Source organism: Myxocyprinus asiaticus, chromosome 40 (genome assembly GCF_019703515.2).
Source record: "Myxocyprinus asiaticus isolate MX2 ecotype Aquarium Trade chromosome 40, UBuf_Myxa_2, whole genome shotgun sequence".
Lineage (NCBI taxonomy): Eukaryota > Metazoa > Chordata > Actinopteri > Cypriniformes > Catostomidae > Myxocyprinus > Myxocyprinus asiaticus.
The window spans coordinates 40,796,261-40,808,800 of NC_059383.1; the positions used below are offsets into that span (position 1 = coordinate 40,796,261).

General features: G+C 43.6%; 1 protein-coding gene across 1 annotated transcript in view; it reads left to right on the forward strand.

Moving 5' to 3' along the window:
• Nucleotides 1-203: 203 nt before the first annotated feature.
• The window catches only part of jmy (junction mediating and regulatory protein, p53 cofactor), a 30,610-nt gene continuing 18,273 nt past the window's right edge, over nt 204-12,540 (forward strand). The window contains exons 1-2 of the mRNA XM_051680918.1: nt 204-1,445; nt 11,555-11,728. Coding sequence (XP_051536878.1) covers nt 672-1,445; nt 11,555-11,728 — 948 coding nt within the window. The 5' untranslated portion in view covers nt 204-671. The remainder of the gene's footprint in view (nt 1,446-11,554; nt 11,729-12,540) is intronic.

A 12,540-nucleotide genomic window follows, 5' to 3' on the forward strand; every position in this document is an offset into this window, starting at 1 on the left:
TTTGTGTAGTAGCTTACTTTAAAGTGCACTTCTTTCACAGAATGTATAAGGATTTTACCAAGCCTTTCTCTCTAGGAGAAATCTGATACATTTGCATAAATAAAAGAACACACTGCGTCTCCTGCGTCTCATCTGATTACGTCATCACGCAGAGAGCGTGCCCCACGTGCAGATGTTTACGTCCTCCTGTCCGTGACGTCAGCGCCCAGTCAGCGACTCGTCAGATGAGAAACATTTGCGACGTTAAAGATGCTTATTAGCGCAACAAACGCCACACTGTCTGCCGTTGATAGCGAGATGACAGGCGACGGGGATGCGCGGCGCTCGTTCGGGTAGATTAATGAGGTTGTTAGTGCGGAGCGTTGCGGACTTTTGGAGAAAGACCCCCACTCTTCGCGCATGCGCCTGACTCTTGTAAACAGAGACGCGCACGAGACCAGACGGACAAAAGGCCTCATGAGCGACGCGCGGCAGGTGACGCGACGCGCACAGGTGTGAATATTACAAACGATGAGCGCGTTAACGGACGCATTCGGACGCTTGACGAGTTCAACAAACAACAACGCGAGTTTCCCGTTATTAACGCGCGACTGAAGCGTCCGTTAGCCTGCGGTTTATTTAGTCAGTGTTTTGGTGTCGTTCTTCGATCTTTGTCCCGGGATAAACGGGATATGTCATTCACGATGGAGGATACTCTAGAGTCCGGCTGGGTTTCGGTGCGACCGAATGTTTTTGAGGAGAAAGAAAAGCACAAGTTCGTCTTCATCGTCGCGTGGAACGACATCGAGGGAAAGTTCGCCGTCACGTGCCACGACCGAACCGTGCAGAAACGGACCGCGGTGCGGGACTCGCTGCTGCTCGAGGCGGCCGAGGGGGAACTGACCGCGGGCAAACAACAGCGTCCCGCCAGAGACAGGCCTCCGCCGAAGAGTCCGGACCGGGAATCCAATTCCAGCAGACCGGTGGCGAGAAGTCCGAGCAAAGCGAGCGGAACCGCCAAGAGTGGCGACATGGAAGTTCTAGACCCGATCCCCGGTGTGGCGGATGAAGTACCGGAGGTCCCGGACGATCTGGACCCGAATCTGCGGGAGGACTTCAGCTGGGCCGGACTCTTCTCGTTCCTGGACATGCGGGCCGTTCACCTGCAGCTGTGCGCCGTCAACTCGGACCTGGAACCGTGTCTGCCCGCCTTCCCCGAGGAGCAGACGGGCGTGTGGTCGGTTCTGTTCGGGGTTCCGGAGATGAGCGCGCGCGAGATGGAGGCGCTCTGCTTCCAGCTGCAGGTGTATCTGGGTCACGCGCTCGACACCTGCGGATGGAAGATCCTGTCTCAGATTCTGTTTCCGGACAACGACGATTCTGAGGAGTATTATGAGAGTTTGAGTGAACTCCGACAGAAGGGATATGAAGATGCGCTCCAGAGGAACAAGAGACACCTGCAAGAGGTGAGACTCACATACACATTTGCAGAACCAATTGTGATTTTATGATCAGTAATGAATGTACATTGGCCCCAAAAGGTGACACTTCCGTCTCAAAATGTCTATATGTCTTTTGCATGCATTATTAAATATGAAAGCTAGTGTCATTTATTGTAAAGAAAGACAGCACAGTCCCTCTTTTTAAGCAAAACATTTTTAAAATGTTTATTTTGACATAAAACAATAGAAATTAGAACAATAGAACCCTCACTGGAACCTCCATTTTTGTTTTCGTTTTTTAAAGAAAAGGAGGGACGAGTCGAAATTAATTTTTGTGCTAATTAACATTACGCCACAAATGCTGTTGATTGAGCTTAACTCGTGTTGAAAACGGAATATTCCTTTCCGGATTATTCCTAGAACAGGATTCATTACTATAACACTGAAATTGAATGAGATGCAACTGGGTGACAAACACACATTGAGCTACACATATGTATCATATATATTACACATATGAGTATAAACAGATGCACATCAGTCCACCAAATGACAATAGTCATATCATACTGTTCATGTGTTAAACTTGCTATAGTTTACTTCCATCAAATATTAAAGTCAAATGTCAATCACAGAAACAACAGCGCCACCTTGAGTAAGAAATAGCATGTATGAAATGTATGCGTACACGCATATGGGAGACTGATAATTCACAGAAATAATCAAGAATTGCAGAGAGCACTGCAAAATGATCCGTTTCTCTGGATTTACTATTTATAGGTGTGTGTTTGAGTAAAATTAACATAAGTTTAGGGGGCAACGGACCGGTATATCTAATGTCATGGAAATTCATTGGTCTAAATGTTCAATAGACTAAGCATTATTATTATTATTATTATTATTACATGTGCTAATGTGCATAATGACAGTTGTAAGTGCTTATAACAGTTCCTATGTTGCTGTATGCACCTGCTTGTTTAATTTGAGAATCTACTGTGATGAGTGTATCGATCAATGATTAAAGTTGCTTGTGTTTATTGATTTTCATTTGAGAATGCTCCACACACTGATATGAATAACCTGCAGTATTAATGGGTTTTAGAGCTGCTCCGGGATGCAGACTGAGCATAAAAACGTAAGCTCAAAGTAGAACTAAACCTGTGCTTATCATTAGTCTTCATTGGCTGCAGTCAGTGTGCAGGGCTCATGGTTTGGGATGGGGTGAGAGCTGATTGGGGACCCCCCTCCCCAATCGGCTGCATGGGTCACTGAGCCCCTAAACTGCCATCTGTCAGCCGAAACCTGATCTACCTTCAGTTGCCACCAGAACGATGTGTGAGGTGTACACCAGTTTACATCCACACACACTCAACTCTACAGAACACTCAGACATTTCACATGAAGTGGAGGAAAGTTCAGTCATTCCCTCACCAGTGTCATCCACACAAACTGCTGAAACAAGTTAACCAACACTAACATATAATTTAGTTTTCCTTATTTGGAAAGTAATGGAATGCTTTAAAAGTTTGTTACAAAAATGTGATTAAACATGATTGACTGAGTTGCTCCTGGTCTACCAATGCAGTTGCACCTGCGTGGATTAATTTACTACGAGTTGGTAGGGACGCTTACCTAATTGTCATGGCAACGGTTCGTGATGAAGTCAGATTACATCAGAGTTTGTTGGAAAATCATACCAGACTGTTCAAAGATCCGACAAGCATGGTGAAAACAGATGCCAACAACTATTGGATGAACTGGCCTTTAAATTACATGTTGTCAGATTAGTTCAGTCACAGCTCAGACTGATTCATGTCTTTTGGATTCACTTGTAGCACTTATTGAGGACTGTGGCAAACAAGCCTCTGGTTCATCGGGAAAGGAGAAACCAGGAACCGGATTAACAATCAAAAAGATTTTAATTCAGAATAAAACACTGAACTGAATCATAACAAAAGCGCACACACAAACACTGCTGCATGCGTCTCTCTCTCTCTTTCTCTTTCTCTTTTTCTCTCTCTCTTTTTGGCATCCCCGGCTCCTCCTTTTATCTCTTTCCTGCTGATTGGGCAATTCGGCGCCGGGTGTGAATCCTCTTTGCCCAGCCACGCCCTCCTCCTTGTCACATACCCCCCCACCACCCGATTCAGGCTGAGGAAACCTCCGGTCTGACTTACTACCCCCCCTTCCTTCCTGGAGAGGAGGAGTTGCCCCCCAAGATAGGAGAGAGAGGGAGAGAGAGAAAAAGAAAAGGAAAAAAACTCCGGATCCCGACCACGCCGCCATTCGGTCCTCAGCCAGCTGTCCAGCGATCCTCCGTGACGCCGGGCGACTGCACTGGATTCTGCCTCCCGGCGGCCGGCAGCGCCTCCTTGGGTCCTCCGTCCCCCTGGCGGCCGGCAGCGGCTCCTCGGGTCCTCCGTCCCCTGGCGGCCGGCAGCGGCTCCTCGGGTCCTCCGTCCCCTGGCGGCCGGCAGCGGCTCCTCGGGTCCTCCGTCCCCTGGCGGCCGGCAGCGGCTCCTCGGGTCCTCCGTCCCCTGGCGGCCGGCAGCGGCTCCTCGGGTCCTCCGTCCCCTGGTGGACGACAAAGGCTCCTCCGTCTCCTGGCGGATGGCTCCAGTACCATTGAACCACTCCTGCATCGCGATCCTCTGTCAGCGGTGAGGGCTCTGATGGCACGTCTTCCTCCAGTCCCGGGTTTCGGCACCAGTGTGGCAGACAAGCCTCTCGTTCATCAGGAGGAAGCATGAACTGGATTAACAATCAAAAAGACTTTAATTCAGCATAAAACACTGAACTGAATCATAACAAAAGCGCACACACAAACACTGCTGCGTGCATCTCTCTCTCTCTCTCTCTTTCTGGCATCCCCGGCTCCTCCTCTTATCTCTCTCCCGCTGATTGGGCAACTTGGCGCCGGGCGTGAATCCTCTCGGCCCGGCCATGCCCTCCTCCTCCTCGTCACAAGGATGTACGTAGCACTGTGGTTCGTGTGAAACGATGTCCAGTTCCACATTGTGCGTTACTGATTCATTAAAAAGAACCTGCTCTTCTCCGTGTCGCTTGTTTCAGAATCAGAGTACACTGGTCACACTCTGTGTTACGTGCTGTGTGTAATATAATATATTTTGTCTTCATTTTCAAAACTCTATCCATTTGTCATTTTAAATCTAACATATTTGCAAATGTTTTGCTTGAAGTGTGCTAAAGCTATCTTTGTTTCAAATAAATGACAACTGCTTTGATATTTTGTCATCTAATACCATGATATATGGACATCTTATGGATTTTTGTGTTCCTTGCCACAATCGTCTTTAGGCCCCCAGTGAGCACGCCAAAGTTGTTAAACTAAATGTTTTTAAAGGCATAATCTACAATCACGTTTTTCATCAAACCGCATGCAGGCTAAAGGCCAAATCATACACTACTCAAGTACGTGAACATAGACGCTTCTTACAACATAAGCTCAACTTCACGCATTGTTGCGTTCTATAATGTGTCAGAATGAAATTCATAACCAAACGCAAGTACGCATTGCATTCTCAGTGTTTCCACAAGGGGCACTATAGCAAGATTAATGTGAACTCTCCACTTCTAGTGCAAAAGGGCGTGATGAGTCAAATTGCACTTTTCCACTGCACGATACGGTTCGACTCGACTCTGCTCGCTTTACTTTTCTGAGCTTGCTTTTCCACTGCAGTTTATTGCCGCCTCAATGTGGGTGGGATTATAGGCTGATCATCACTGCCGTGACATCATCTTAAATGCGACACAAACATTACTGACCATAAACAATAACACGACCGCTAGCTGTTAGCTACTAGCTCATTGTGCTGCATAAAACAGTTGTTGCATGGTGATTTTACACAAGTGTAACCGTTAAACTGGCCTGGTTGTTTTAGAAGCAAGCTTTCCAGTAGCTGGTCAACTAAATAAAGTGAAGCTTTCAAGCAGAATATAGAGTAAACGTAACAAGACGTACCATCCTCCATCGTGGCTCCAACAATGGCGAGTCCAGGGCACTCTCCCTCCCATTGCTCGCCAGTCTATTGCCATAGATAGCGTCCATTTGGTCGAACCACTTCCACTTTCTTCTGTTTGAACCACTCCGGCTGTTGTGGTCCTTGATGGTTCTGTAGTCACTAAAGTTTTTTTAACTTTTCCCTACACTGTTGGTAGATCCAGTGGTAGCCGTGTGCGGCCAACAGCTGAGACACTTCCTGAAAGACTTTTTTGTTTTGCGTCGTTTCGTTCATCGCTAACGAGAGGAACATCTGCTCCTCGTTTATTGACCACGGCGTGGTTTTGTGCACAGCCCTTTTTTTTTTACAATTCGAAAGTCGTGTGAACAACTGATATTGCTGTCGCTGTTGCTAACTTTAAAACTAGCGGGCTGATGTCCCGTGTCGCAAATCCAGTGACGCTGGTAGTGACGATTCTCTCTGACCAATCAGTGATCTGCAGGGTTTTGACGTCACATTTAGTATCGGCTCGGCTCGCTTGGAACCTCGACCGAGGTGGTACTAAAAAAAGTATCAGGTACCAGGTACTATCCACAGTGGAAAACCCCCAAAAAGTGAGCAGAGTTGAGTTGCTGTACTGTGCAGTGGAAAAGCCCCATAAGGGGTGTTGGCAAAGGTTCTTAGAAAACATGATTTGGTTTGAAAACCTTGTAATTCCACTCGGTGCCACTAGTAGCGCAGAAATTGCATACTTTACCTTTAAGATTGAAACATTAATTTTCAGTTTCCTAACATCATTGTTTTCCAAAGTATGCGGTTATGAAGAGCGTTTTCAAAAGTCTCCATGGAGGAAAACGTAGTGCTAGTGTGGATGAGAGGCGGAAAATTAAATGGAAACTGATTTGTGTGGATGTGAGAGAAGTTCTTACAAATGTAAGCAAAATGGACATAGCAACTAAAAATATCCCCAAATTAATCATAATAGACTCGAGTTGTATTGAAATCGGAATCTAATCAAATAGAGATCTAGTGAATGGGAATTGAATCAATTTGGAAAATCTGTATTAATACCCAGCCCTAACTAACACAGCATTTTACACGCTAGAAAACTCTTGTACCTTTTAAGAGAAAGTTCACAAACAAATGACAATTCTGTCACCACTTTTGTTGTTCAAAAACCCATATGACTTTCTTTCTAATGTAAAACAAAGGACGATGGTAGGCAGAATGTTTTCCTCCATATACTGTATATTTCTGGCCAGTGAATATGAATGAAATACCAAATACGAGATGCAAACTAAAGTATTGAGATGCTCATGTGACTTCATCACAAATGTGAATTTGAAGCTCATTCAACATGGTTTACCGGACAGATTATAATATTAGAGGAATATATATTCAGACGATAACTTTTTAAAAGTCAATGCCAATATTATAATGTGTAACAGGGTAAAAGGGAAAAGGAGGCGAGAACCGGCTAGACAATATAAATAGTCTTTTAATAAAGCAAATAGACACAAACATAAACACATACAGGGCAGCTGCCCATAAGTCTCTCTCTCTTTGTCGAACTGCCGCCTCCGGTCGCCTTTATCCCTCTCGAGGGCTTGATTAGCCTGATTAGGGGCCGGGTGTGCAGCATCATGACCCGGCCCCGCCCTCCTCCCTGCCACACAATGTTATATTAAAGTACATCCACAATTGTGATTCAGGTGATACCTTTTTAAAAGGTTTATGTTATAATAATATTCTAAAACATTGTTTTTAATGTAGATTGATGACAGCAGGCATGCTTCAGATCATTTGTGAGGAACTCTTAGGGGAGGACTTCTAAGCTTTTGTGGTTTTATGAGCTACTTTTAGCGTTAAAATACTTCATGAATTACTCTTAAATTAGGAGTTGCTCCTAAATGTCCGTGTCAGGAGCTACTTTTAGCCTTGAGATGTTTTTGTAAATACAGGCCGAGAATTAGAAACTTATTTAGTCTTTTATTCTAGTTCTCAACTGGTAACTTCATTAGAAACTGCAACAGAATACATGCTCTCTAAATTGAATTGTAACAATGATGAATTGAATTTCTCTGATGACTCGATTCAAATCAAAGAAAACGTGCAGGTGTGTGTACCTGGTGAATAATATGATAGTAGTGTGCGGCTCTACACGTTCATGCTGTCTCGATTGTGCCCGAGGCAACTCTGGACACGACCGCCTCTGCCCGCCAACCATCGTCTCCACAGTAACCAGTCGTCAAGGTAAACAGAGGGTCAGTGTTAAGGATGAATGGAGCAGTGTTTCACCCCACTGGAGAGAGTGGATCTTTTCATTGAAACCCTCAGAGAACAGAGCTGAATGTGGATTTAATATAAAGCAGAGATACAGAAGAAAGTTTCTGTGCTATTCTTATGAGAACAAAAGTGTAACTTACTGTACAAACTGAAGGAGTCAGACACAAGTGTGTGTGTGTGTGTGTGTGTGTGTGTGTGTGTGTGTGTGTGTGTGTGTGTGTGTGCACTTACTGAGAGAGTGAATGAGATGATTATAGCTCCACACACTCCTGTAAACACAATCACATTTGTCAGCTGGTTAATTTACACAATAGATTTGATAGCTGTATGAAATACATCTAGGAGGCTCTTGCAGGAGAATTTAACTATATTGACAGAACATGTGAATTCAGGAATGCTAATGTTTTATCTAATTGGTTGTTTTTGGGTGTGGTACTGTATACTAAACTGTTTTATTTATAGCCAGAACAGCACAATAAAAACAAGGTTTTCTTGCTTTCAGCATTTTTATCGGCTGCTCTCAAGTGATATTTTGGGTTGCCGAAACTAAAAATTGTACAATATTAGATGTGATTTTTGTCCCCCCAAAGATTGTGTCATCATGTCCTGTTCTGTGTTTTCTTAAGAAAAGGTGAGTAGCGTTTGCCTGTGTAAAAGTTGCTGCCTTAAAGCTGCAGTATGTAAGATTCAGAAACTCTAGTTATTAGTGACACCTGTGGCCGTTCAGTGAACTGCAGCCTGTTGCTCGTGTTCGCGCACACACTCCATAGGGACGCGAGCGAGCATCGACCAAAACAATGACGTAACGTACAAAGAGACTGAATATGATTCACCGACATCATGCTGACAGATGAGGTAACATAATTAAAATTACACAATTATGATTGTTTTACTACAAACTTTGAGACTAAACTAAAACTACTTATCAGCTAACATAACATACTGATACACACACACAGCTACATACTACTGAACTACACCAAAATGTTGCACTATTGTATGTTTTGCATGTCATATGTTGTACTATGAATAAGAAACCAGTCTGTTTGCTTAAATGTATCCTGTATACCTGACTTTTAGTATAAAGAGAAGATCGTTGAAATTATTTGAAAGTTACGAAGCAAGGTAGCTTGCAGTTCATCAGTGTTAGCATTAGCAGGCAAGATGAAGTTAGCTAAAATGACACAGATCAATCCTTATGGCACTATATTTCACATGCTTTGCAGTTATGTAAGTTTACCTGTCCAATAAGAAGAACGCCAATTCAGGGTCGGGTTTGATCCCCAAAACCGAACGAAGGTCCCTCCAGGAATCAAACGCCCTGCCGATGTTCACTCTAGTTTTCGCTCGACCACGATCACGTTCCCGCTTAGCCAGACGGGATTCAGTAGATAAATGTTTGTTTGGGTTACTCTGAGTTTGTGTAGGAGTCGGTGTTGTGCTGGGAGCCGGACGTTTGCTGGATTCCATCTCTAAGATAACGTCACCTAGTGTTGCAGTTTGTTGTCACTGTTGAATAGTGGAAGAGACGCACTGAGGCTCTCGGGAGCGCGCATAAACGTCACATCCTTTGGATTTTCCCGGCAAAAGCGACCCGCTCCCTTCGCATGAAAATCAGTCTACAGGCTTTAATACACAACCTAGGAAGTCCAGGAAGGGCTCATTTTTTAAGTTGTGTTACAAGCTGTTCACACATTGGCTAATATTACATGAAAATGTTTACATACTGCACCTTTAATGCTAGATCGTGTATTATTTAGTGCAAAAACTTTAAAACGCACTTAGAAGAAACAAATGATAGAGTTGATCTTAATTAAGTGGTTATCTCAATTAAATAATGAGCTGTAATAGATGAATTGACTGATTACAGCAGACAGTTGAGTGGTCAGTCAATAACATCTGCCGGTAATGTAAGGATTGACTAGGTAACACTTTACATTCGTTAACATTAGTTAATGCATTAAGTATCATGAACAATATATATATTTTGTACAGCACTTATTAATCTTTGTAAATGTTAGTTAATAAAAAATACAATTGTTCATTGTTAGTTCATGTTAATGTTGTTAGCTAATGTTAACAAATGAAACCTTATTGTAAAGTGTTACCAGTGACTATTTAAGCATCTCTGTGACTAAGAACACTAGCGCTATGTGATAAATCATAAGTGTAAAGTCAGTGGGCATGGCCATGAAGTTTTGGTATTTTCGTGGAAGCATGCGCTATGTCTAGGCGCAAGTGGGTTTGGCAAAATCGCGTGCGTAAAGCGCTAATGGGCTGGGTCAAGTGCAATTTAATTCTGAGGTTCTCTTTCGGTTATTGCACCATCTGCGTCCTTTCATATAGTCCATTCCCTGTCAAGCACCAGTGATGTAAACAAAGACGGCACATTAATAAGTAGTTAGTAGTTTGGAATGCCCAATTCCCAATGTGCTTTTAAGTCCTCGTGGTTATGTAGTGATTCGCCTCAGTCTGGGTGGCAGATGACGAATCCCAGTTGCCTCCACGTCTGAGACCGTCAATCCGTGCATCTTATCACGTGACTTGTTGAGCGCGTTGCCACGGAGACATAGCGCGTGTGGAGGTTTCACGCCACCCACCGCGGCATCCGCGCTCAACTTACCACACACCCCACCGAGAATTAACCACATTATAGCGACCACGAGAAGGTTACCCCATGTGACTCTACCCTCCCTAGCAACCGGACCAATTTGGTTGCTTAGGAGACCTGGCTGGAGTCACTCAGCATGCCCTGGGATTCAAACTAGCGAGCTAGCGAACTCCTGGGGTGGTAGCCAGCGTCTTTTACCACTGAGCTACCCAGGCCCCCCCAACGGCGTCCTTGTTGAATGTCAGGCATATTTCTATGACAGTGACGCGCTCCATTCATACGCATAGAAAATGTACTTCTCGTCAAGATTTGGAGGTAGTCTCTGTTACATTAGAGAGATGTAAACATAATAATAATAATAATAATTAAAAAATAAACCATGACCTATAGATAGTTTAACACAAATACATGTTTGTTTCATATAATACAACTCTGATCCATTTTATTTTGGACATTATTTTAGTTTGGACTTTATTAGCACCTGCTGGTGGAATCTCCAAACTGCAACTGCAGGAACTGAATTTAGACTGCGCTGAGAAGATGTGGATTTGAAATGTCTTAGCGCAATGACCTATTTCTCAGGAAAACAGCAAATTGCACTTTGCGCTGCTTCATTAACATACAATACACACACAGTTTGCGCGCATACACCCACAATAGCGCAAACACTCCCACTCATGGAAATTGGATAAGACGTTGTGCACGGTCGTAATGTGGTCACGAAAATAGAGCCCTAAGTCTGTCAATTAATTACAGTTTATGGCTGCACATATTTACATGGTATATGATTACTCGCATATCTAAAGTAAACATAAATTGCCAAAATGTAATCATCAAGCAACTTTGTGCATGTGGGGCAAGGTTTTTTCTCCTAACAAACATCTAATGGGGTTTTGGGTTCCTTGCCTCAGTCACCTTTGTCTTGCTTGCTGACTGGGGACCTAAAGACAATAATTTTAACATGATTTTCAATAAAGTTTTTGCAAGTGGAACTGCTCGACTTGGACAATAAGACAGATAAATATACTTTCTGTAAAGCTGCTTTGAAATGATGTGTGTTGTTAAATACAATAAAAAAGTGGATAGCAACTTGGATAGACCATTTTTGACCCAGGACAAAACCCAGAGAGAAATTTACTGTGTCTGTGCATTGCCGAGACCCTCTCCTGTTTTACTCGCCGCTTTACGTGTCAGTCAGTATCTTCATGCACTTTTTGCTGATAGTCAAAGGTGTTTCAACACTTTGTAAGGTTGTGATATTTCCTCTGGTGTAGTTGTTGGAGCGTCAGCGTGCTGTGGACAGTATGGTGGAGCTGCTGCAGTTGTACTCTGAACAGGATGAAGCGTACAGCGATCTGGTGGAGGCCACGACTGAACTCTATCACTATCTGCTACAACCATTCAGAGACATGAGAGAACTCGCCATGCTGCGCAGACAACAGATCAAGGTAACACACACACACACACACACACACACACCGTACAGCCATCAGTATTTATCAGCTTTACAATATGCATCTGAATGTTTATGAATTTGCTTTGAAAAGACTTTATAGGGTGATCAATCTAGTTTGAAATAATCAAGTCATGTTTTCAAGATTGTGAATAAATGGTTACATTTTGTGACCCGTGGGTGTGACTTCATTTAGTTATAGGTCACACTGGCACGACTATGGAATCAGATAATGAGTTTGGAATAGCGTACAGCTATTACTATTTCCGAGAGAAATATTATTAAATTATTAAATTAGTTTTATTAAATGCATATCAGGGAAGTGAGGGAATATAATCATTTTGTTACAGCTGTGGCAGTTGTTCTAGTTTGTTTTATTGAAACCGTAGACACATCTAACGGAAACATTATTTGCCTTTAGAAATTCAAAGAGATTTCTGTACTTTTGTTTTTTTTCCTTTTTAATTTTTATCCCCTTTTCTACCAATGTTGGAATGCCCAATTCCCACTACTTAGTAGGTCCTCGTGGTGGCGCGGTTACTCACCTCAATCCGGGTGGTGGAGGACAAGTCTCAGTTGCCTCCACTTCTGAGACCGTCAATCCGTGCATCTTATCATGTGACTCGTTGTGCATGACACCGCGGAGACTCACAGCATGTGGAGACTCATGCTACTCTCCACGATCCACACACAACTTACCACACGCCCCATTGAGAGCGAGAACCACTAATCATGACCACGAGGAGGTTACCCCATGTGACTCTACCCTCCCTAGCAACCGGGCCAATTTGGTTGCTTAGGAGACCT